The 26,883-nt window shown below is 41.6% G+C and overlaps 2 protein-coding genes and 1 long non-coding RNA gene across 17 annotated transcripts in view; 2 read left to right on the top strand and 1 right to left on the bottom strand.

Annotated features, from left to right (window-relative positions):
- The first annotated feature begins 109 nt into the window (after nucleotides 1-109).
- On the top strand, nucleotides 110-12,291 carry LOC107273515 (protein 60A). Its single transcript, XM_015751788.2, has 6 exons — nucleotides 110-876; nucleotides 4,430-4,616; nucleotides 6,381-6,535; nucleotides 10,636-10,824; nucleotides 10,915-10,991; nucleotides 11,161-12,291. Exons 1-6 carry the CDS (start codon nucleotides 384-386, stop codon nucleotides 11,419-11,421), a joined length of 1,362 nt encoding a protein of 453 aa, XP_015607274.1. The 5' UTR covers nucleotides 110-383; the 3' UTR covers nucleotides 11,422-12,291.
- Nucleotides 890-4,044, bottom strand: LOC112495205. The gene is made up of 3 exons (XR_003061553.1): nucleotides 2,226-4,044; nucleotides 1,524-1,698; nucleotides 890-1,305 (listed from the first exon to the last, which is right to left on the bottom strand). It is a non-coding gene; the product is annotated as an uncharacterized LOC112495205 (long non-coding RNA).
- A 205-nt stretch (nucleotides 12,292-12,496) lies between the features above and the next one.
- The window catches only part of LOC107273530 (patronin), a 49,299-nt gene continuing 34,912 nt past the window's right edge, over nucleotides 12,497-26,883 (top strand). For 6 of the 15 annotated variants that reach the window (XM_025090883.1, XM_025090882.1, XM_025090879.1 and 3 more), the window contains exons 1-2: nucleotides 12,498-12,888; nucleotides 14,024-14,461. In XM_025090883.1, coding sequence (XP_024946651.1) covers nucleotides 14,231-14,461 — 231 coding nt within the window. In that variant the 5' untranslated portion in view covers nucleotides 12,498-12,888; nucleotides 14,024-14,230. Of the gene's footprint in view, nucleotides 12,889-14,023; nucleotides 14,462-19,995; nucleotides 20,144-20,869; nucleotides 21,135-26,883 lie in introns of those variants that run through there. The other 9 variants (XM_015751837.2, XM_015751845.2, XM_015751835.2 and 6 more) reach the window with 6 other exon arrangements.

The raw sequence follows: 26,883 nt of genomic DNA, 5'->3' as shown, positions 1-26,883 counted from the left end.
AACAAGGTTCGCTTGGTACGGTCCTGGGAGGCGGTGGTGAGGCCTCGTGAGGAACTGTACAGAGGTGTAGGTATGGGCGATCGGGCCAGACAAACAGACTCGCACTGGCATTGCAGACCCGCAGTGGTCACCGAGTAGTTAGTCAGTGGTGGACAGAACCGGGCGGCACCGGCGGCATACCGGGGACACTCATCGCGACGAGGACGACTTTCCAGGGAGTCTTCCGCCCCGAGGTGGTTGCGGTGTAGCAAAGACAATTGAGAGAGGGAAGAAAAAAAGGAATAGTAAGCAAATCATATATGAAAGAGGAAATAAAAAATAAGCGTAACACTCGGAGAATATAAATAAACAAGTGCCAAACTTGGGAAGGAAGTTAGCAAGAGATGGTTTCTAAGAGCGGAATGGATCTGCGTATTCCGGTACACGTGTCAACGTCTTCCTCCTATTCAGCTTCCACTTCCTCGACCTCTTACTCCACGTTTACTTCCTGGAGTCCACGTTTGTTTCTCGTACTCCTTGTCGGGCAGCTACTCACCCTGACCGATGGCCAACGGCTCAGTGGACTCTACGTGGACAATGGCCTCGATCAGACAGTCGTTCACAGGGTTGTTACCCAGCGTGAAAAGCGCGAAGTGGAGCACGAAATACTCAATCTTCTTGGACTACCAGACAGACCCAGGAACACTGGCGGCAAGGTGCCTCAAGTCAAGAGATCAGCACCCAAGTTCCTCTTGGATATCTACAAGAATACTCTTGGCGAGGACGAGGAAAAACCGGTCACCCTGCACACCCAGACGTCCGGAGAGTTCGACCTCACTGGCCAGGATCTCAGGGCCATCGACCAGAGCGATGTCATCATGTCGTTTGCGGCGCATAGTGAGTGATCCACGTTTATATTTACGTTGTTTACCACTTGTTTACATGTTACCATCGCTCAATACGATTTTCTTCTTTATTTTTGCATTTTCTTGCACCTCTTTTTACTTGCCGATTCTAACGTGAACACCGATGATTCAACCTCACTCGAATCATTTATGTATACGTATTTCCAAGATACTCTTTTCTATGGCTCCTCTTGTTTCGCTGTCAATGAATGATGCTTTCGCGGGTTTCCAATGAACGATATGACCTATCGCAAGGCCGATACGCACAGCACGTATCTTTGTACGACTCTGTGTAGTTGATGTACAGTATTAATGAAAGTGGCACGTATCTTTACAATGACTCTCTGTAAACTTCCTCTTGCGACGCCATAATCACTGGTTGTTGTGATTTTTATTTTAAGTCGCCATACACTGCCATTCTCTGTAGAAACAAATCTGCACTTAAAGTAACCTTTTGATGCATCATTTGAAAGAATAGTGTACGCGCAGACTACTGAGTGCAGCAGTAAGAAGTCTCAAGGGAATATGGAAAAATTGCTGAATTCTTTCTTGTCACATAACCAGGAAGGAAAATAAACATCAATATCAACAACCGTATATACAATGCGCCAAGGAAGAACCATAGAAACGTACACTTACTTCAATTTACTAATCTCTATGTAAAAGTGCCCTGGGCTAATGATTTTCTCATTTCTCATGTCTCACAAAGGATTTTACAATGGCGCCTGTAGTAACGGCGTGCCAGGTTGTTGGGTCCTTTTGGGCCAGTTACCTCTCAGCTCCGCGAGGAAGGTACAGTCATCACTAGCCCATACTGAAAAATGTATAAATTAGGAAAAAGAAAAATAAGCGCAATTTATTATACAGTTCCTGAATCAATGCGCAAGAAGTGTGACTCGTATTCTAAGAAATTCATGTTCTTATGTGCGTATATATATACACATACACGTATACTCGCGTCTCATTTCTTTTCTTCACCCTTTTTATTTTCTCCGCAGCTTCGACTCACTTTATATCTCCTTTACCTCTTCTTCTTCTTCTTCTTCTTCCACCTCTTGGGTTTTTTTTTTTTTCCTTACAAGCGAGAACGTTCTAGGCTCGGATGTGTGTTATGCCGTGCGGCATGCATATAAATTAATACCTATAACCATAACTTATTCGACATGTACCCAACCCAGTACTGGGAACTCTGTCGTTCGATAAAAACGGACATAAATTAAATCGCTATTACGTGTGCCTACCATGCCCAACGAGAGTTAATTGATTGGCCGAGTATACAGCATGTGCAATTTATGACCATCGTCTGTGCGAATTTCGACGAAATCTTTTGGTATGACTTACCGTGATCCCAGCTGGTCGATACTGATGGTAAGCGATTGAAAGAAGATGGGCTTCTGCTTTCTTTATCTCGAGTGTATCGACATTATTTTCATTAAACCTTATACATTGTTATTCCGATCAGTTGACTCTTGTTCGTTTGAGAATGCTCTTCCTGGTATGTGTATTTACAATTGCGCAATGCATACGCGACGGAAGGTCGCGCGGTATCTAGGTCCACGCCGATCTAGTTAGTAAACGTCAAAAATCCCTAGGCAAAGTATAGGGGAAAAACAAAATTGGTTTAAACGTCTAAATATTTTTCTTCGACAGTTTATATCACGTCTGACACGGTTGCGGCAAGAGTGACAGATGTTGAACATGGTGATTCAGTGAGAGGGAAAAATATTGCAGGTTAAAAAACTACTGAAGACCATCAGTGTAGCCGTGAATATGAAAATTGAGCTATTTTGCCAAATTCTATTAAGTTCCCTAGTTTGCATGGGTACCAACTGTGCCACCCATAGTGAATATATATATATATATATATCACCCAACGAAAGCCATCCATTTATTTATCTATCCATCTAAGAATCTATCCACAGTCCGGACAGTTGTACAGACGTGAGTACCAGAGCGCGGTCCATATATTACCAGAAAGTTTCACCGGGTGGGTCCCTCAGTTCCCAGGAGTACGAGGAGGAAGGTTTAAGAGGAAGAAGAAGAAGAAGTACCAGGAGGATAGAGAGATGAGTCAATATCTCTCTTTCCCGTGGAGTCAGGCCGTGGTACCCTATCCCAGGTAAAAATGTCTCAACTTGGGGGCCCGCGCGTTCGCCGCGGGCGCATTTCCTTCTTCTTTTTTTTGTTTCTCCTTTTCTCTCTCTCTCTTTCTCTCTCTCTCTCTCTCTCTCTTTCTCTCTCTCTCTCTCGCTCACTCACTCATTCTTCCCCCTCCATCAGCCTTCTCACGGGGGTCCCAGCTTCTAGGGAGGGTGGTACCCACGAGGAGTAACGAAGATGAGAAGATCAGCTAAGAAGAGACTGTTTCCAATGGAGTCTGTATTTGTGGACCCGTAAGAGCGTATATATACGTCACTGGAGTATCCTCCTCCGTGTATACAGTATAGAGAGGGTTCTGTGAGGGAGGTATATGGTATGAGACCGTATAGGAAGGGAGTAAAAAACAAAACTCTACTCCTCTTCTTCTTCTGGCTCTCCGGTGAGCAAGAGCATCGGGGGCCCCAGGATCGTCCCAAGCTATTCGGACCACCCCGAGTGGGGTTCCGCTCTCGCTCGTGGCAATCAGGTGCCGTTGGAATGCGGCCGTCCGAAAAAACAAAACAAATTTTTATGCCCTTATCCCCCGGGAACATTAGGCATTACTTAGCCTCCTGGGAGCTCATGGGATCTGCAGGATTTGAGAAGGAACTACGGTGTACGTACTATAGGCATGTACCTGTCTTTTTGTGTATGGGTATACGTATATATATATGTACCTAGATACTTTTACTAGGAGAGGACTTTCTATATGCTCCAAGTTATCTCAGGGTAGACACTGTGAAACTTTTACTACATACTTACCCCTCGCTTAAGAGGAAGATATAGAGTTTGGTCCGCTGGTGGTGGTAGTCATGGGGCCTTAAGGCCCGAAGGATACAGGTGCTTTTAAAAAAGGATGATTTCACGCTGCGAATTGTCCACGGCTCGTTATACGTTTCATTTATGGTGGGACGATTAGAGGGCTGTATTAATCCAGTTGGTTGGATGGATATAATGGAGTCTGTTAACAGGATTCGATCGTGTGTATATATTATCATTTATTTATCTCGTTTCTTATTTACTATTGCGACACCGTTTTTTTTTGTATTAATTATTTTTTTTTTTTATTCATCTTTGTCGACGGATTTTTTTTCATTTTTGACAAATTTTTTTTTTGTATATACATACAGTGATCTCTGTTCTAGCATTAAGATGAATTATTTTACGTGGCGAAGCGATTGAACTTTTCTTTGATTTAATGGCTGGTTTGCCTGGTCGTGAACGCCCGTCACGTTTTGGTCAAATCGCCGTGTTCAATCTCTCCACACGCCTTAAATGGGTTGACGTACGTGAGAGCTACCGATCACGTATCAGTCATCGATCATGACTTGTTTTCCTTTGTTTCGTGACTTAATGATAAGGTTTGTGGATGTTTATACACGTGGTAATATTCTTTTTGGTTTCAGATCACCACGTGGCCGGTGTCAGGCACGAACGTGGAAAGAGACTCTGGTTCGACGTGTCGGAAGTGCCTCCTGGTGAACACATAATCGGCGCTGAGTTAAGGCTGTATCAGAGTTCAGACATCAAGAACCATCGAAATCGTGGATCTTATATGATAACGGCTTATCGCGTTCTACGCACAGAGGATGGGTGAGGATAACTTAGTATATTGGTTATTTCGTTAGGTTAGGTTATCGGATGTGTCATCTCATGGAGAAAGGCTCTTTCGATAAGCTCAAAGGCTTTCGGTTAGTCAGGTTTGCTCTTGGTTGAGATTCTGGACGATCTATTAAATCCTTTTAATATTTATCAGTGATCGATGTTTGTTTTATTATCAGTCGAAGAGTCGTGGGAATTTTCTGTCTCTTTGGTAAGTCGGACCGCTTTCGTCAGCTGCTCTTGGTGCTTCTAGACCTAAAATCAAGATCCTGTTTAAGAGTTTGAGCCTCTAGCTATTTGTGGCGGATTCGAATGGTTTGGCGAATTACGCGGAATCTTGTGCTATTAAAAGTAAGTGAGGCTTTATCGTAGCGGGGGATTTGATATAGGTGCTTTCAGTTATGACTCTGCTGGAATTTAGAGTTTCTAGAAGTCTTATTGCTTATATCGTGATATACACAGCTGTGCGCGGGAACGACCTTCCTCAGTTTTTTCAGATTTTTCAGTTTTTCATGAAGACTTTTACGAAAATATATGAAAACAAGGAGAATTTGGTTGAAGTAGGTAAAAAAAGGAAATCCGTGTGAAACTAATGACCAGGGATCTGAGTATTTTAGTTTTCTAATAGCTAAGACAATCTTTTTTTTTTGTAAAAAAAATTTTTTAACGATTCCAAGAACTGAGGGAATTATCCCATGAAACAATTTTAACCTTGCACAACCTATGGTTAGACATGAAAATGGCAGCTGACTCCATATTCCCATAAGGCACAAGGAGAAAACGGTACTCCCGAGCAGTGGTGGGTGTAAGGGGGCCAATTTCGAATTTTTCGAAAATTAGCCTCGCCCGTAGTTTTGACATCGTCATTGTGTCCCTAATTAGGCGGTCCTTAGTTCCCTGAGAAATGCCAGGTATTTGTTCTACCTGTGAGTTCCAGGATGCTATACCTCAGGGTCGAGCTGGGTCCCCACAATCCCTGTTACCATTATTGTCTTATGTATAGGGAATTATTTTTTAACTCCAATTTTACACGCCAAATTGTCTCCGGCGGTAAACTCTTATTTCTTGGGTACGCGCGTACTACGACCTGACGTCGTACTAGGGGGACCGGGTCCGTGTCCGGCAGGAAACGCTATTCCGTAAATTGAGGTAAATTAGCCAAGGGGACGTCATTAGTCGCATGCTCACCAGAACTCGGGCATTATTTAGCCTACGCACTTACGCACGCGCGCGTCTTCCGTCAAAAGCGTGACGCATACCGTATACTCGTTCTTGACGAAGAATCCTGAATTTCATCGTGTCAAAAGTCACAAGGCCAAAAACAGACCCGATGACAACTTCACGTACATCGTTCGCAGCGTCCCGACTGTAGAGTCTTAGTAGTAACAGAGTATAGACATATGTACAATAACACAGACATCAGCCCATAGAATCTAAACAGGCACCATAACAGAGAGTAACCATTGTCTAGAATTTATATACGCATTTTAATTCTTATTGGCATCACGTGGATCCTCAGCATCAGAATGCATCCCAGATCTTGAGTCAGGTGAGAATTGTTCTACGGTTACTCATTATTCACTGGGGAGTGTCTGGTTGGATGTAGATAATTATTACTCAATGCCTGGGACATATCACGTGCTAGATTGATATTGCATAAGAAATTATAATCCTGTTTATCTTTGAATTTTTTACATTGGATATTACGGTTTGATTTTACTATTTTTTTTTTCTTATTATTTTATTTTTTTTTAGGGAACGAGAATTACAATATGTGGATTCCGTGAACACAACCACCGGACACGAGGGATGGTTGACGTTGAATGTCAGTGAACCTCTTCAACATTGGGTCAACAATCCCGATGGTAATCGTGGACTTTATCTTTCGGTTCATCCTGCAGATCGTTCGGGTTAGTATCTGATTTTTAATGATTTTTTAAATTAGAAATTAACATTGGTACCAGCTCTGGTACCTGGTAACGTGTTCAGGATCGAATATTTGGAATATCAAGATTGGTTTACATGAACCATACGTGGCGAAGATCATTGGGATCGATTTCTAAGTTTAGCTCGACTCGACCTCAGCAGTCTGTATATATAATCGTACTTGAGGTAACGTACGTAACGTACTGGGTAGGTCCTGTAGTTTCGTCGAAGAATTCGACACGGCGAATAATACAGACGATTGAATATCTCGACTGAATTTCCTCAAAGAAGCCATCTAACCATACCCGTACAATAATATACACCAGTGCGAAGATCATCTACAAAGAGGAGTCCGCACCTAGCCAGCATTCTGAATATCCAATCGCAAAGCTGCGAAGACGCTTTCCTAAATTCCACAATGACCACGTCACACCTGACCTTTGATAAAATTGCCAGAAAGCCTTCACGCGCGATAAAGATATCTGCAGGCAGAAAATGTGGTAACCATAAAGTAAGTAGAGCGAAGACAATAATTTCAATGAGTGTTAGTGCCCAAGGTTAATACATGAAGTAATTACAATGTTAATCAGCGTAATTGAATTCTCTATATTAGTCGGACGATCGTGAAGAGGAAAGGATAAAAAGTCAAAAGTGAGAATCCCTGCGAGGAAGAAAAAGAAGAAAATCTAACTGGACTCGTCGTCGGTGTGTTCTACCTACAGAATGAAGGAGGACACTGGTCGCCATGGTTAGACCCCCATAAAGAATGAAGATAAAGTTGCCTAGCTTCTGGCCCTTGGCTATGGGAATGTATAAGCCAGGACACGCGCTTACCTACTATGCCTTTAACGTGCATATAAGAGATCCCAAGCGTTCTTATGTAGATACCTATATGTATGAGAGGATATATATATATATATATATATATATATATATATATATATATATATATATATATATATATATATATATATATATATATATATATATATATATATATATATATATATATATATATATATATATATATATATATATATATATATATATATATATATATATATATATATATATATATATATATATATATATATATATATATATATATATATATGCCGTTGAGCAATAGCTCGTGGCTAATAAACGCTTCGGGGTCAGAAGTTCGACGCGGTAGATTCCCGGCGTTTCTTGTACACCTGGCTTTCGATGCTGCTCCTCGGATATATATGCTCTCCGGCCAGTACACCTGTTCCTGGCTCTCACACCCATGCTGAAAAGCACTCTTCGTCACACGTACGATTGGATGTATTCCCAACTAGTGAAGGATACGATCAACAGTTGACGCGATGCGGGATGGTGCAAGTGAAGTTGGACGTAGATGGAGAAGAAGGGATGCTGTTGGGATGATCATATGGAATGATTGTGGGTGACTTGGGACTTTGAGAATTGTATTTGTGGATTGAACGTACGAGGCGGCTGATATTGATTTATGAAAATGGGTAAAGTATGACCGTGATCAGTGTCTTATGGTATTATTGTGGTAAAAGGAGTAACATTTCGTATTGTGAATTTATTTTATGTGTCACGGATTTCGAGCTGCGTTCAAATACTTCGCTAGATTTACGAATACATCATCCACGAGAGGGCAAGAAGTGGCGTCGTCTTGTCTTCCTATACCCAGGAGACGTGCGTGCGTGGGATCGGGTAAGGAGGAACGAGTGAGGAAGAGGAAGAATCAGAAAAGAAGAAGAGGAGGAGAAGGAGTGGAAGACGGAAGAGAAGGATATGGGCAAAGGGGGGGGGGGGCAAAAGTGGGATAGACGAGTGAGGAAGCAAAGGAGGAAGGTCAGAAACCGAGATTGTAGGATAAGGACGCACCTGAATCGAATTCTGCCACCGAATCCAAGATGAGGTCCTCCTAGTCTTCTAGGCCTGGTAGCTACGCTCTGAGGAAGATGCTGCGGATGGATCCGATCTGAAAGATAAGACCGACTACACCTGTTGCCCCTTCTCACGGAGTTACAGTATATGGAAGAGATCGGCGATTTTTATTACTGTTAACCGCCCGTGGACAACCCGTAGAATGTCGTACATTTTAACCCGGGAATGCGGTAGCCTGCCAGATTAAATCTACGACGATAACGAACGATCCTCTACTGTTCCTAAAGGACTGGGTCATCCACAGGGCCAATATTCCATGGGATGGATATACGGCATGGACGCTCGTAGACGATCCCCAGGTACCCCCGTGGGATTGAAACGTTTCATGGGAATCGAGGAGAATGATTGCCTTAAAAAAAAGGAAATTATCTCACACGTCCTTCTCATCTGTATATAATAGGCTTTTTATGATACATCGTAGTGTACATGGGAGCATAGAAAATTGTGGATCGGGAACGTCGAAAGGTGTCGATTGGTTGATTTATCAATTAGTCCTGAGATTTCTTAATGAATAAGTTGTTATTATCGAGTTTAGCGACAAGCCAGAGAACTTATTGTTATTGCGTATAACGTAATAGTATTTCGAGATATTCAAGAAGCTAGATACATTATCTGCGCATGCGCAATGCGATTCTAGGCGTGCGCGTAGTTTGTTGTTTGCCGCGCCTAGATTATTTTGTTGCTTGCGTCTCTCCTCTCCCTTCGCGCTTCCCCTCGTGGATTTCTCTCGTTCTCAATCTCTCTTTTACTCTCATGCAACATTATAAGCTCTACTCTCTCCTCTCTCTCTCTCTCTCTCTCTCTCTCTCTCTCTCTTTCTCTTTACCTTCCTTCCTCTCACAGAGCCTCTCTCCTGTCCTCTCCGGACAACCGGTTTACCTTTGATCATTCAATATAAAACACAAGATCGCAGCTACATACCTTATATATGTATATAATATCATATGATCATTATATATATATATATATTAACTCGCACTGCCACTTTGCGTTGCGATTATTTTACGAAACGCACATTTTTTTTAAGATATACTTTACACGCCCGTATTTGAGTATACGAAGCGATTAGAAATTGCAGTTTACACTGATCATTATTTCGCACGCAATACGCGCGTAATATTCTGATATATAAAGCGATACATGCACGGAGTGCACCGGTGCATTCCCAATACTCGGGAATAGCAGGCAGTGCACTTGGACAAAGTGCAGAAGCAGGTGTCTGCAATCACAGCAAATGCACATTCCTCCCGGCCAATTTACTAGCTTTCTCAAACTCGACGATTCGCAACCCGTACGATCGTTTTGCATGGACGACCGATCCTGGAATAGATAATTCCAGCGAGAAGATGCATCTGCATATCCGCATCTGTAACCAGATGGGTAAATTGTTTATGCATTCCACAAGCTCTTTTCATTCATCAGTGCCATAACTTGTGCACTGCTGCTGTACAATTGCGATGCAGGAATGCCGGGTAATAATCGTTGGGACTTTTGTCTTTGTTGATTTCCATGGCAACGTACATACAGGTATAATAATAATAAAGCACGGAGGATACAGAGATCAGAACGAAACTAGTCTTACTCCTTGTTTGTATTGTAACAGCGAACTTATGTAATTGGATATATATTAATGTATGAAAGTGTAATATATTATGACGAGATTCTTTTTCTCTCGCCTGCCGATATGTAATAACAGGGTGTGCGTGGTTTTCAACCAGGGCCGCTCGTCGCTTACATATATTGCGAAGTGAACGGCTTGACAGCTAGCAACGAGTCCAGTTTCCTTTTTTTTTCTCTTCCTTTCTTTCTCTCTCTCTTCCTACGTATGCCATTTCGTACGTTCCTGACTCTGTTTACCTCTACGGGGCAATGGGATTCTTAAATAGTTAATATTCATGAAGGTTGGCTATAAATAATCCCACGCGACAGGAGACAGGCCGTTCTAATAAACATAAGCATATTTATATATACTATGTAAGAGGATAATTATGTTTGGCGGCTGGCGTGCCTACGAGCTGTTTACCATTAATTTTTGACTCCTGTCAATTATATATATTTGTTGCCGCTTATATTGACTCTGTCTTGTTTTGTTCCTCGTTGTGGATTTATTGTTCTTTGATGGGCTGACCTGATTTGTTTACAGTGCATGAAATGCGACCGGAGGACATTGGTATCGTTGGCTCACGTGGCGATGCCGATAGGCAACCCTTCATGGTCGGCTTCTTCAAGAGTTCCGGTATACGTGAAGCTAAGGTGAGACAGAAGCGCGACGCCAGGAGACGGAAGAAGAGCGAGTCATCCAGTTTGGATTATCGCAGTAATCCATACACAGGTATTGAGTCTTGTTATTTGATGATCGATAGCGTTAGGATATCTTACGTGCTGTCATCCGGTTGTATTGTCATTGTTTCTTGCTGTACAGATCCTGCCATCCAGTACAGCTCCAGGACTTGCAAGATTCAGACGCTCTACGTAAGCTTCAAGGATCTCAAGTGGCAGGTAATGAATGTTGGATAGTTTTGGTTGTTTTGTTATTCTACCCAAATTCCATATTCTTCTGTGAGGTGTCATGTCTTTGAGATTATTATATTCAACTAGCTCGTTGCTAATCAAGAAGATCGGTGTATGTCAGACGGGCAGGTTTAATTAATGAATATTTATCTTTCAGGACTGGATTATAGCGCCTGATGGCTACGACGCATATTACTGCAGCGGCGAATGCAACTTCCCATTGAATGCTCATATGAATGCAACTAATCATGCCATCGTACAGACTCTTGTCCATCTTGTCAGTCCAGGCAAAGTTCCCAAGCCTTGTTGCGCTCCTACAAAATTATCAGCGATATCCGTTCTCTACTTCCTCGATGAGAGCAACGTCATTCTTAAGAAGTACAAAAATATGGTCGTGAAGAGTTGTGGCTGTCACTGATTGACGGGCGTTCGAATACGAATGTATTTAAAAAATTTTGAAAATCGAGTTATGGATGTATCTATATGTATAGATACGTGTTATACGTACCTACTAATAGGAGCCTGATGTCCTGAAGATTCGAAAATGTCGGTGCTACACGCAGGGACTTTGAAATTGACGGCATTTTGTTATTGGAAGTACGAATTTCTTGTGCCATTTCTAATTAGACGTATTTAACGTGCGCATTTTTATTCGCCAATCGGGTTTAACACTTTGCGTGTAATATTGGCTGAGGTTATAGTTGTTTTAATGCTTGCGTTATTTTTAACGTTATATCGCCGTCTCCGTCGCCATCTTATCTGGAGACAGGGTTGTCATTAACTGTTATTTAATCGTAGATAATATAAATGAATGATCTATTTAATTTGTAATGGAGGCACGCTAGGAGTAGAATTTACGAAACAGGGTTTACGCGACGATTACAAATACTCCGGGCGAGTAAAGCGCCGGCGACAATAATAACTGATACATCGTCTGTACGAAATTGATAATGGAGGATCTTATCGTATCGTACCGGGACTTATTGAGGATCGTGTATATAATAAGTCATATTCCTATAACATATGAGAAATTTTTGATTCGACTATATTATTTTCGAGGCGCGTTCTTCTCGTTGTCGCAGAGGAGCTCACGCGTTTCAGGCACAAGTATGTTATATCATTATTAGCTAGAGAAACAGTATGAATGCAGCGCGAATGTGGTACTATACAGTTTTGTTAAAATATCAAATTCTATAGTCGGTAGTTAACACTAACGCAACTTTTGTAATGACAGTGTACATATATCCTTGTAAATACGTTGAATAAAGATTGTAACGTGGTAAAACTACTGAATAGTCACAATTAACCCGGTGCAATAATCAATGGTTGCATGATTTTGTTAAGGTATTTATATAATTTTGAAAAAAAGGAAGCCGTTAGGAAACTCACCAGACTTTGTCTCGTATGATAAAACTACAGTAACCGTCAGTCGTGTACTTCAAACATGTCCGACAGATGGCAGCACTAACGTTCTTCTTTGGACCAACGTAACAAGTCATAATGGCGACCGCGAGATGTTGTTTCGAGTGTCTTTTTTTTTACTGAGGTCGACTCGAAATATCGTTGCGGCATCAAGGAACGAGGTATCGCAAGAGCGATTCATCGATTAAACGGCAGCAGCAGCACCACCGAGAAGTACGGATGAACGTTTTCGCGATGGTCGTCGGCGAACCTGCCGTGAACATGAGATATTTGAGAGGCGTAGGTTTTTCACGCTGACGAACGCTACGCTGTATACGCGCATAAAAGGTGATGCTCTAGAAGAATAAAGAATCGTGAAGTATCGTAAGAAGTCGCGAGGACCGTGAAACGGCCGTAATACCGCGACCTGGTGAATCTATATGTCGTTCTCTAGTGCCAAGTGTGATACCTCTGTGCTGTGACGGTATATAGTGCTGCTGATCCTTTTGTGTGCACTCTCTATCTTCTATCTACTATTTTACTTTATGCTACTTTTTGTCAGTCGTAACCGTTGCGATTCTTATGGTTTGGCAGAAATATAAGTTGTCATTTATTAAATCTAAGATGGTAGTTGTCCCTTGATGGTACATGAATAATCGGTGTCGTTCTCTTTCTATTCAAGAAGACTCGTGAGAGGTACGCCCTTTAACGTAGAGAGACTTGCTGTCCGATGTAGTATTTCTGCAGAGATATGGTTTTGTTATAGGATTCTTATTTTATAATTATTCATTCATGTTACTTTTCTGTGGCAGAAACTGCTGTACTTTAATATTTGTAGTTCGATGTCTTCATGACTTTGGCTTTGTTTGGTAGACGTTGAGAATTATTTTCGGTTGATAAGAAAAATGTTGGTCGTTCTTGTCAACTTCTTTAGATAGCTGGTGAGATATTTTCTGAAAACTAGGTGAAAATCGATAGGCAGACCGAATATCGCTTGCAGTGTGTTCCATGTATCGTATCGTGACATGTACTTAAGGCGATGTTGATAAAAATAGTCGCGTTTGAGATTGTTTAAGATTTCGCACGTTTTTTAAACGTTTGAATGTTAAATTGCCAATTCGGTAGGTTGATATATTCGTTACCTTACTTAGACACTTTGGCTACTTTACGTTCTGATAGTAGGAAATATTCTCTTGTCTTTTTTTTGACATTCCATGCATTCCACTTGTTCTCCACATGGTTAATGTCTTTTGGGTTTCGTTTATTTGATTCGATCTTCTTCTGTGAACTGTAGACAATGTCTAATTGCCGTTATACTAGAAAAAAGTGGTAGGAATAGTGGTTCGTTTAATGATTCGTGGTGAAATTCTTTAGGATAACCTCAGTCTAGTCCAGGAATGTGCTTAGTGTATTTTGTTTTTGTCTTGCAATGTAACAAGGCCGTACCTTCTCGCGAATATATATGTCAGACTTCTAACCTGTCGCTCGGTTACGACAAAACAAATAAAGATCTCTTTCAAAACAAACTGTTAAATGTGAAGTAAAAGTGGCAATGCGAGAGCTGTCTAACCTGTCTATTTAATAAATGTCAATAGTTAAACGGTTTTCATTGTACATAGTGATTCTACAGGAATTTCCTTTCTTGAACTGGATTGTGCTTTAGTGTCATTACGAAGAGGATAGTGCTGGAATAGTTTTCTCATCCTTGTAGTCGAGAAGACAACTTTCAAACAATTTTGTGTCAAGTCCTACCATTGCTATGACGAGAAAAAGGACCAGTCTGTATGTATGCTCTTTTCTTCCATTGCGGATGCTGTGATCATTGAATGTGGAATACGATCTCACGTTTCTTCGCCAAGAGCAAGCTAGAGGAGTCAGTGGCTCAGAGCGAGGATACAGAGCCAGAGTCCATCAGCAACAGTGTGCCAGTGCCTGAAGAAGTTGTCCATGTTTTCAACGAGATGGACCGTAACATGGGCGATGATCGACGAAAAGGCGACCAGCAGCTCCATGGTGGTGACTCCGAACATGTATCTGATGGTTTTGATACTCGTCAGGTGAGTTGGACATACAATAGTACTATTATTCTATATATTATACCCATTGGTATGACAAATTTACATACACCTACCAAAATAATATCTATTTTTAAGCAGCATTCCAGCATCTATGCTTTTATACAAGCAGTCTAACATTCCAGTATGCAGCAAAATTATACATAATAGCTATCCCATAATTGTGACCCTGTTATGCAATAGAATCAAAATCTCTCTAACATATATAAAATATATTATTTTATTAGATGAATTTACTAGATTTGCCTCCATAAACGTGATTGTAAACCTGATGAGGTATTAACTGGTATTCCGAAATACAATGTAGCAACACAAAATGTTATCCCATAGCTTAAATCTCAATAAGAAACCTTTATAAATCTTCAAAGCTTATTCTCTTAAGAGCAAGGTCCTGGAAAACAATGTTTTCAAAGTACATCACCTAACTCTTCACGATTCCACTGGCGACTAGTAAAACTTTGATAAATATAGACTCAGCCCTCTCATTCACACGAGTAAGAAGAAGTAAAGTACACACACGACCTAGAGTTATTCCGGAAGTGTGAGGTTATGATGAATATGGTATTCATTTCCTGTACACAAGGTCATTTATTATCCATATAAGCAAGGCATTTGGTACTGCCTAGAAATACCAAATCACTGATAGACCAACGAACCCGCAAGACGTTTGACAAACCCCTTTCCAAGATTTAGAAATTAAATATAAAATATTACCAAGCCTCAATTAAATGTCCTATTTTTTAATTGTTTCTAGCATGCAAATATGAAGTTAGGAATTAATAAAATGAGTAACAAGAGGACATTCAACTTGCTCTTTAGAGTGAGAATAGGAGAAGTACTAGTGCATAATACTTTTGATTTTCATTTAAGCTTTATAAAATTCTTATCAATATTCAGAATCGATTCACCGTCTGATTTTCCACTAGCGAGAAAGACCGGCGTGGAAGTCAAGTGGCCCACTTCTCTTTGGAAAGTCGTGCGGTCGGTATTTATCGAAATTTCCGCATATCCCACGTAATTGACAGTCTCTCCTCTCTAGAGTATGCATCTGGACATATGTATTTATACCACACATAGCGTGGTCACTACGTACATACATTGATTGCAATAAATAATCAATAGGCAGCCGACCCCATTATCGACATTCACTTCTGGCAAATATCCAAAGCTGAGCCGAAACGGCTGGAGACTTTCAGCCATTCTTTCAAGTGTTGTTAAAGAAGCACAGTCGTCTTATTTTAAAAAGAATATCACCCTTTTTTTTTGTCTTCCTCGCAGACTGAAGAACTGATGGTGCCAAATGGCAATTACGTTTTTCATTTTCACTTTTTTCTTCTACTCTTTCTTCCATTCATTCTATCATCCTTGGCGCCTACAGTCAGTCAGCTCAAGACAATTGTTCATTAACGAGATCTTAATCTGAAAGATAATTGAAAACTGTTTTACAGTTCTAAGTCGATAACATAATTCACACATACATATATATATAGTGCAATGAATCGATCCTCGCTCACGTGCCAAAGGATTTTGCGAAATTTGTTTCAACGAATTTCTCGAATTGCTTTGTTCTTTTTTCTGCGGTCGATATCGAAATTTGATAAAATACGAGAAGCAGATGTTCGCGTTATTGTGGCATTAATCTGAACATTAATGATCACTTGGGGTCTTATCAGTGTCATCCCGCCTGTATATAAGTATTATGAAAACACATAATCTTTGAATATTTTTTCTTATAACAGCCAACCACCTTACTTATTCCATTCAGGGAATATTATACTGGACTTCCGTAAATGTCTTGGATAATCGTTCAATAGAGTACCATATCAAAAAAGTGTCGATTGTTACATGAATATTTTCTGCAATGCGATATCCATTTTAAGCTAAAACTCGGTACCCAGCACATACCAAGTGCACCATAGGCCTTAGACCATTTCATAGAAAATATAAGGTTCTGATGGATATTCAGATTCTTACTGTACACCCTGTAGAGATCTGAGACCAGATCTCAGACGTCCTTGCTAGTCGATCGTTTATACCGATCAATGTAGCGTAAACTGATGCGGATACGCGATATATGTTGTTGCCATGTTATACTTTAAGGTTAGACTAGGCTGTATGTTCAAAACATCGTTCTACGAGACACCACTAAGTCCAACTGCATAACTGGGCTTACATGGAAATTAACAATTCTTGGTAACATTGATTATATTTTATTGGTCGTCGTTAGTTCTTACCTTTAATATCAGGTACGATGCTTATAAATAATTGCAGCCACTTCCGGGAAGAGCAAATGACCCAGAAAATCCTAATACGGTGGTTCGGTCCTCGAGTCTCCATAAGGCGCCATGTTTATTTTTTTCTGCCTCTCGGGCACCTATAAGGTTAGATTGCTCGGATTTGTCGAGACAGGAAAACTACAGTGCTTCACTGACTCTTAGACGTTTCCTTTTCTGTGGCTGTTAGTATTCTCGACTCTTGCAGTGACACGTAAGCCTATTGACGACTTCTTGTATTGCTATAAACTCGCCGCTTACATTGTACGTCTACGTGCGCACCTCGAAACGGCGTGTAGCCATTTTGAAGTTTGAAAGCGGCACGGCGTCGTCCGCTTGCGAAATACTTACACGATGTTTACATCGCGCGATACAATTTATGTCCGTCATATTTTTGCTGGGATTACTGCGACAAAGACTCGTAGTAACCCTGAACACTCATTGCTACTATACGTTGCTTCACGATGATTCATCATTGGCACGACTTGTCATTGTGTCAAAGTTTTCGTCCTGCGTATTATTCGTTATCAGAGATTGGCAGCATTGCCTCGGTTATTGAAGGCTGGTTTACGTCCGTTCGTATTTTCTGCATAGGTTCATTCGTTCGGATGGCAATGACTCGATATTAAGGTTGGTTCACACGCATCTTACGTTGCTTCCTTACCTCGAACAGATATTCATCGTGCATCGTCATTACCATCAAAGGGATAGTCAAACTGGTTGCGCAATCTCTTGTGTCTGTTGTGACATCTTGACGCGCGTTTGAATTACCACGTGCGCACGTGAACCCGGCGTCTTATGGCCGAGTTTGGGATCGTGACGCGAAGCTCTGACACCGTTGCTCTGCGCGCCAAGTCTTATTGAGACGTTCAGGACGATGGAACCGGCGGGCCCCAATTTTTTTTCGTATCGTTCGGGACGGCTGGTCTCCGGTGCCATTGTGAAATAGTTCTTGGCTACTTCGTCGTAGGTTGTTGTCTAGAGCGAGACAGATGGACGTGATACGGATAGATAGGGAGTGACAGATAGTCATAGAGTTATAAATATGTAATTTCGTGTGGGTTTCTCAGCGAAAGTGAGAATCTAGTTTTACCGACGGTGCTGCCACAGCTTCATTTTTCTCTCACGGAGGCGGCAACTCGATTCTACTTTGCGACTTCTTACGAATACGCATTCAATTGTCAGACACGCTGCATGCAAGCACCATACACTTTATCCACACAGGCTGTTATGTCCTGAGAAATTGTTATCTCGCCCCCCGAACCCTCGCTCCTCTTGGCTTTTATTACTACTGTCGCTGCGATGGGACTACGTGAGGTTATGTTACGTAAATTGAGTACGATGATGATGCGATTATGCAAAACCGTTTATTTTTTGTTTATTCGATAACTTTACTTTCTCTTAGCATTTTGTACGTTCTCGGACGAATCGGGTTAAACGTTTGTTTTATGAGAAACTTTGACTGGCGATCGCTGCCATGTGCTGTTGATTCAGAGAAAGTGACCTCTGTTAGCCGTGCGGCTATTGTAGTGACTGCCGCTCATTGCGGGTCCGGGAAGTTAGCCCCCCATAATTCGAAAATTCCGATTTCGTTGTTTGTTCTGAGTTGTTCTACGTTTGTTTTATATTGTTCAAGAAAAACAAGTTTCTCAATTGAAATTTGTAGCGGTGATGCGCAAAAAACAGTTTCTTACCGGAACCCCCCATTTACGGAAAATCAAAGTTTTTTTTGTTGCTCCAGCTTGTTCTAGATTGTTCCAGGTTGTTCTTGGCTTTTCCGGGTTGTTTCAGGTTGATCAGGTAGGACAGACAAGTAAAACCAGGGAAACACTGGAAAAGCTGAGGAGAACGAACGCTCTGAGAATAGCATTTGGATATAGGAACATTTCGGACGATTTCTAGGTTATTCCAGGTTGTTCCTGCTTGTTCTAGGTTCTCCTAGGTTTCTTACAGGTTTTCCTAGGTTTTCGTAGGGTTTTGTAGGTATTCGTAGGTTGCTTCAGGTTGTTCCAGGTTGATCAGGTAGGACAGACAAGTAAAACCAGGGAAACACTGGAAAAGCTGAGGAGAACGAACGCTCTGAGAATAGCATTTGGATATAGGAACATTTCGGACGATTTCTAGGTTATTCCAGGTTGTTCCTGCTTGTTCTAGGTTCTCCTAGGTTTCTTACAGGTTTTCCTAGGTTTTCGTAGGGTTTTGTAGGTATTCGTAGGTTGCTTCAGGTTGTTCCAGGTTGATCAGGTAGGACAGATACGTAAAACCAGGGAACACTGGAAAAGCTGAGGAGGACGAACGCTCTCAGAATAGCATGCGGATATAGGACCATTTCAAACGATTTCCAGGTTATTCCAGCATGTTCTAGATTGTTCCACGATGTTCCGGGATGTTCCACGACCTCCCACGATCGGGTACGACAGTCATATAAAACCAGGGAAACACTGCAAAAGCTGAGGAGGACGAAACGCTGTCGGAATAGCATGTGGATATAGGACCATTTCGAACGATTTCCAGGTTGTTCCTGCTTGTTCTAGGTTCTCCTAGGTTTTTTTAGGTTTTTCTAGGTTTTTCTAGGTTGTTTTAGGTTTTTCTAGGTTTTCCTAGGTTCTGGGTCTATCGATGATTGTTCTAGATTTGTATAGCGATCGGATAATAGCAACTAACTTAGAACAATGTGAACAAGATTCGAAATCGGAACTATACAATGTAGAACGATTTTATATGTAAAAAACGTTTTTTTGATCCCATTCGAGTATTCTTCACTTAGCGGTACTAATATTTTGGAACAATATTTAGAACAACTAGAACAACTTGGAACAACTAAAAAACGTTTGATTTTCCATAAATGGGGTGTTCCGGTAAAAAACTGTGTGTTCCCGCCTCACCGCTACAAATTTCAATTGAGAAACTAGTTTTTCCGGAACATTATAGAACAAACTTAGAACAACCCAGAACAAACATTGGAACCAGAATTTTCGTGTTATGGAGGGCTAACTTCCCAGACCCGCTCAATGCTCAGTTCAAATGACTTGACTCGACTCATTGATTCACGGACTCAGACTCACGGCTGACTCACTTTAGTTATATCCTTGTGGCTTTGTTCCTCCTCTTCAACCAGTGCGCTCTACTCGAGGTGCCGAGCACGAGTGGCACACTTGCTACGGGTTCCTCGAGACCTCAACTTCTTCTTCCCCCCTACTTTGCTCTCCACTTGCTCTAGTAGGTCGGTAGGTTCCTCTTTCTGTAGTCAATGTGATTCCTCTAACCGCGAACAGTGGCAGCAGGCAGGCCCCATTCTTCTTTCTCGCTGACAATCAGTCGTCCCGGCTCGTTCTCGAACCTCGCGTCGCTCCTCCGCTCTTTGCTCGAATTCGGCTTTTCGTTTCACGAGGTATGCGATTGATGGTGATTGATTACAATTCTTTTGGAGAAATCCTACAGTGTTTTTCTTCAGTGTCCGTTGTGGAATTTTTGGAAATTATCAGTGACGTTCTAGTGGGATTAAAAGAGCTCCTGCGGGCTGTACAGCTAGAGATTTAACGCGTCAGATCCTCGGGTGACTTTCGTGCGGCCGTAGAATTCTGGGTTATAAGCAAACAGCGTTCTTACTAGTACAAATTTGCTTGTAGGAATTTTTTACTTTTATTCAATAAATTTTGATTCTTTTTTTCGGGGTTTTCTTTGTTGATATTTTTGTAAAATTTCGTTTTAAAGCGGCACAGGGTACTTTGGGTATTTTACATTTCATTGGATTCTAATTTACAGTTAATTTTTTTTTACACTCGAATGGACTAGGATTCAATTAGAGCTAGAGGGGTAATGCCGTATAATTCACTCCGTCTTAGTGCAGTAGAGAGAGAGAGAGAGAAAAAATAAATAAAACAGCCAACCCGAATACGAATTGGCAATGCCAACGAATACGTGCCGGAAATCGCGGGTTTAATTAGCGTTACCATTATTTTCGGCAATGGGTCTACATAACTGTTTCTCTTCTCAATTTATTTTTATACGTTTCTTCTGAATGCGTACTGAAATTACGTATCCGGAGGATTTTTCCAAAATCGGAAGATCCACGAGACTTTTCTTTATTCGCTTTTTGTTTTTATCTTCTTTCAAGCCTGTCTCTCTGTCGCCCAATCAAAAGTCTTAACGGCGTTTCGTCGACGAAATATAAAGTCTAACCTCAAAACACGTGGCTGGACAGGGTAAAAGTGATATGCACAAGTGACACGCAATTGCCAAGGATGTTCCTGGGAGTCTGAAAAATGGCCAGTGAAATAATGTTGGCCCCGACGTCGACGGTGTCGTCGTCGAAGCCGTCGACGCTCGATGTGGATGACGTCAGGGAGATCGTCAGGAACGCCAACGTCACTTCTGTTTACGTGAGTCTCAACGATACCAATATCCATTACTCGTCTGCATTTCAAGTCACAAATTCACGTGGGTCGTTTATTATCACATTTACCCAGCCCTTATGTTCGACACCACCTACGCCATTTTCATTTGTCCCACTCGACCGTGCCTGACACATTTAATCCTGTGCTGCTGGCAGCAATGCTTTCCTTCTCGTATGCTAGCTTTGAAACGTGCCGGAAATACTGTACAGTTATAGACGGTCCCTCCTGTGTTGACTTTTTAAACAGATTCTCACCTCGGCACTCGTCCGCTGCACAGGGGTTAGTCGAGAGCCTGAAGTTGGCTTCAACTGTCGAAATCGAATGGACGTCGCCAACTTCAGTCGGCACCCCGAATAACATTGCGCTCATGTTTTTACATGCGTATTATAATTAATATGGGAAAATTTGGGATGCCGCGAATTTGCGAAAAATAATTTTTAACTGATTTATATTTTTTTGAAAATTATAGCGAAGTAATACAACGGAATTTCTGTTTGCTTCTTTTTTTTTATTGCTACTACAGGGGATTAACAGCGATAAGATTAGACGAAGATATCGGGTTTAAGAGTGTCTCTATGATCGCATTTAAATATATATTTTTAACGTTTTTCTTAGCTGTTTATACTATGATTTAAGTTTATGTTATATTTCGTATATATTTTCATATCAGGGAATAATCGGAATGAGGTAGCGGTGATTTTTTTTTTGTTAAGTCAACGGATTTAGGATGACAATTTTCGTTAGTGAACACGTGTTATCAGGGTTAACACCGGACGGTTTTTCAATCTTATCGGATTTACATGACTGTTAGAAAACGTGAACTCGGCCGTTTTACTTGGGACTTGTGTTCAAAGATTGGAGCCTGTGAACCTGCAGGCCTTTAGCGTTGTGATTTGAGACATGGGTGAGTCCACTTCCGGCCAATAAATATTCGACTGACAATCGAGGAAGTGTTTTCAGACATGGTGGAACCGCCGGGCCCTTCTTATATCACGTTACAATCTCGACTAACATATCTCCCATTAGCATAGACATACGTACATTCATATACATTGACGCTGCTACAGATAGATTGGCACGTGGCTCCTTAACGTCTTTTGCGTCTTTGACAGTTGCTTGCGATGGTTTGACGTAGCGAGTGGATTTGAGGTTAGAAATTTTTGTTGGACTTGCAACAATACAACTTGAGATTTGCGAATAATCCAAAATTTCTCACGTACTCTCGGAGCGTTGTGGGAAAAAAGATGTGATTTAAAAAATTTTTTTTTTTTATTTATTTTGTGTCGGTACGTTTTGCACTGTCGTCTCCTTGAATTCTCCCGTCTCGACGGATCTTTGCAGTTTAATTGTTTATTAGCATACAATGCTGCTTTTTTAATATTAATAACCCGAGCCACCACTTTCCCGTGGATAATGGCGGAATTTCATTTGTCTCGTTTGAGCGACAGTTACTTCTTTTCTTATGGTTCATTATTATTCCTCTACTCGTTCAATTTTTTTTTTTTTTCCAAATCATACCGCTCTTCCGCTACTGTGCTGCAGCGTTGAGAAATTAATTAATTTTATCGAAGAATTCGACGATTGGTTACGTACCGCGAGTTTCCGTGGTCTCCTACTTTTTTTTTTTTTTCCTTTAGCACGATCACCCAGTCACATTGCCGAAACTGACGCGTGGGTTTGGAATGACGTTCCACCTACACGTAATGTCGATGCTGCGCGCGAGCTCTGAATGTCAACTTTACCTTTTGACATGACCATATCGGTCGGATTCTGAGTCAACGCAAAGTCCTTGCGAAGAGGACAGCCAGGTCGTAAATTTTGCGAATCGTTCGAAAGTGAAAGAAAAAATGATAACCAATTTACAGGTTTCGATCGTGTCTAATGTATTGCGGATGTCTATATCTGACGACCATAAAGTTTGGTACGACGGCTGACTATTTTCTGGTCAGTATGAAACATTCTGTATATTATGGAATTACGCTATAGGGTGGTCACAGTGAACTGTATGCACTCGGGTTAAACGTGTTATCAAGCGATAGAGATGAGAATCGAAGACTGCATGGTATGAAAGATTTACTAGGTGGTTGTAGGGGGGAGGGAGGGAGGGGGTGGCTACTTTGGACTCGTGGGAACAATGATTGAAAATTACAAGAGAAGGTTCGCGCGGAGTCGTAAATTGTCGGGTCGAAAGCGAAGGTCCTCGGCTCGGGCGACTTCCGCTTTACGGCTCGAGACAGATTATCAACGGTGAAAGTATACATTATCCCGTTGAATAATCCTGCGGCTTGTTCGATCACCGGATGATTGCATTTTTCATGTAGTTTTTTTTTTTACTGACTGGCAACGGGCCGAGGCGTAGATTTACTAGTTAGGTCTTACGGTTCGGATGCATCTGTCAAACTTGACAGCTGTCACTGATCGATCGCCAGTATCGTCGATTTTTCCGAGGTTAGGGCCTTTGGATTTTGACGAGTCCTATGACGGCCGCGAGTGCGAGGGAGAGGGAGTTATGGGCGATTGCGTGCGTAAGAGAAGGACGGAGATAGGCGGCGAGAGATTTTACGAATCAACTGTTCGTGCTTCGTTATCTTTTGCGGAATCGAATGTGTCACGGACGCGTCTTTTAAGGGCCATTTATTTCGAATAGCACGAAATTTATGGAAGATGTGGTAAAATACCTTTTTTTTTATCTTTTGAAAGTCTGGGGGCTGGTAACAAAAATTTATTTCACGAGTTTCTTTTTCTTTGCCTTTTTTCTTCCTTTCTTTGTATTGTTTCTCTGCATTATAAACTCCGCAGTCTGCTTGGGTTGTTTCGTGGTCCGAGTACGTAACGTGTTATACGAGCAATTTGCCTACTATAAATAAGTATTCACGAAGCGACAAAAATAAACGTGTTACAGCTTGGTGTTGGTGTAGCGAAATATTTGAGGGATGCGTGCAAAACTGTCGTCGTGTAGAAATTATACTGTGGAGGGGTGGGCTAATATATATATTTTCAAATACCCTTTCGAATTTAATTTTTTTTTTTTTTTTTTTTTCCCATTTACTCGAAGTTATTCGACGAGTAGTAAGTTTCTTTACACTTTTTCAAATACCCTTTCGAATTTTTTTTTTTTTTTTTTTTTTTCCCATTTACTCGAAGTTATTCGACGAGTAGTAAGTTTCTTTACACTAGCGGCACTCCGACGTCGTTATAAGGTACCTCGTAGTGGTACTCGTGGGCAAGTACCGGAAACGCTCGTGATTTCCTGTGAAGTCGTTTGATTTTTAATTTTCATTAATTGCCAACGTTAAAGTTAGATCGAGAGACTCGTCCTCGACTTCCTGCTGGTGCAAACTCTTGAAACCTTTTTTTCCCTCTATTTCTCACTTTTTTACATAAAAATACGGATCATAGACTCCGCCATGTTTAACGTCTGACAAGATCTTCTCGACTTGGAATCACGAAGATTGTACGCTTTTCCCTTATCGGGTGAAATTGAAAGAACAAAATTTTTGCTTTCGAGGTTAGGTCACTTCCAAGCCGGACGATGCGATTCCTCCAGTAATTCCCGTTAGTCCTTTAAAATGCGTATGCACTTCCCGATACTGATTTCAGGGCCGTATACCAACGATTACCCTCGGGGGTTCCTGCTTTCTATGTGGACAGCGTAAAAATATTTTTCCCAAGACTTTCCAAGCCAGTCGCCTAGGCTGCGCAGTGCCTGTGCGCGTGGGCGCGATACATGCTACGTGCATTATCTCTGCCTTGCCAAAGGGAAAAGGAGACGAGAGTCATTCGCCTCATCTTTACGTACTCCATTCACTGCCAGAGTCCATCCGCCTCTTTCTATAAGCTCTAGCGAATAGGTGTTCCTTCTTTTATTCCCTTGTTATCACTTTACGTTATCGCTCACGTATATGTGCATCGCTGCGAATTTTCTGATAGTCGATCAACCTTGACGTCAGCCGTTCGGATTCACGCCAGACGACTTCACTGATTCTTCCTCTTCCTGGTCTTGTTCTTTGCGGAGGGACATACTTCCGGTACTTATTGTGCCAGGAACCAAAAAAATCTACAACGATTTCGAGAGAGCCATTCACTAGAGGACTGACACTCTCTCTCTCTCTTTCTCTCTTGTGACTCGTTAACGTCTCTTATCGCATTTCTTTATGTAGCAGTCACGTGACGCTTATACATTTCGACGTTATCTACTAGATTTTCTAGTGTTTACAGGACTTTTATCGTTATCCACTCTGACTGCTCATGCAGGAGCTGCAGTGTCCTGGAAGATTGGACTTATTTGATCGGGGACTTTCAGAACCCGATACGCACGGTGTCCGCGCCCTTGGACACATCGTGGGCTTGTCGTCGGGATGACGTATCGTGGCGCCGTTACGTGCTTGCTTTATTTTTATGTTTAATATATATATATATATCGATCAATATGATATCAGATATAACGTAAAGTTCGTTTGACAGGAAACAATCCAAAATAAATGTCCGGGTCAATTAGTACTGCCACCATAATCTGTACTTGATTGTCTTAATTATTTTTCTCTCAGTTTAGGTAAATTATTTGTTTATTTATTTTTTTCATACTTTTGCCCTAATTTTTTCGTCATTTCCTCACCCTAGCCCCCAGTCTACCCAAAAGCCTCGTGCGTGCCCCGAGGGTGCCGAGGACCAAGCCGCACCCTTGCAAATGCGTTTTCACATAATTAAACGTCTCCACATAATTTTCTACGTCACTCGTATATCGATCGGCCTTTGACCTCTCGCAACCCCACACGCACGTAACACAGTCGTCTTTCGAAGGCTATGGGCCTTTTCGAGGTCATAATCTTTATCGCTCGATGACATTCGCGTGTCTCTCGTGGCGCTGCGATCGTACCTGCAATTTGTCTTTCGACTCCAAGCCCTAAAGTTGCATTGTAGACTGTACCGAGATCGTGACGTCATTTCTTTATTAACACTACGTACGTCAGACTCGGCTCGAGTCGCTTCTATAGAAACGAATCGTCGCGTCGCTCAGCTGCCTTCTTGAAGTCGGTCGTGTAACACTGTTGCTGCTACGTTCACGTCTGTTAAACGTATACAAAGGGCTGACTCATAAATCCATAAATACAAACAATCCCTGTCTGGACCCCCTCTCTCTCTCTGCCACCACTACTTCGCACTCGATACCCCCCCTCCAAGGCGCTACACCAACACTGCAAGGGGACGATCCTTCCCATTAGGGTCTAATGGAGGTTAGCAGGCTTCGCCCTTGACGGGTCAAAACTAGCTGGTTTTTCTTATTTTTTTTTTTACTTCGTTCTTCAGGATATTCCTTGTACTCTCATTTTGCATATAAACCGGTACTATTGTATAATATTAGTATAGAACGGGACCTGACTCGTACTGAGTTTCATAATAGTTTCGAACGATACCGATAAGCGTCTTCAGGTTCTTCTGGTTTATTATCGTCGCAGTTGGATGGCCGTTTTGATGACGTATATCGATAAAAAAAATATAGTCTTGATCGATGATCGATTTTTGAAATCTTTCGATTTTCTATGTATTTTTATGGATCAAAATTGTCACGTGACCGGATCTTGCCATACGACCGTCCCCTAGACATTGTTTATTGTTACAGGATTCTCGTCTGCCGTCCCGGCCTCTCCCTTCCCCTACAGATCCACCTCGGCGCAGCGAGTGCCGATCGCTCCTGCAGCCAGCCGGGCACTTACTGCAATGAAAGCGTGTACTA

Source organism: Cephus cinctus, unplaced genomic scaffold (assembly GCF_000341935.2).
Source record: "Cephus cinctus unplaced genomic scaffold, Ccin1 Ccin1_scaffold1708, whole genome shotgun sequence".
Classification (NCBI taxonomy): Eukaryota; Metazoa; Arthropoda; class Insecta; order Hymenoptera; family Cephidae; genus Cephus; species Cephus cinctus.
Note: the sequence above shows the minus strand (reverse complement) of the source record. Positions and strands in the feature narration are given on the sequence as shown.

Coding starts and splice junctions, on each gene's coding strand:
- LOC107273515 (XM_015751788.2), top strand. CDS start 384: ATGGTTTCTAAGAGCGGAATGGATCTGCGTATTCCGGTACACGTGTCA. Junction 4,617..6,380: donor GTTCTACGCACAGAGGATGG/GTGAGGATAACT, acceptor ATTTTTTTTTAG/GGAACGAGAATTACAATATG. Junction 6,536..10,635: donor TCATCCTGCAGATCGTTCGG/GTTAGTATCTGA, acceptor ATTTGTTTACAG/TGCATGAAATGCGACCGGAG.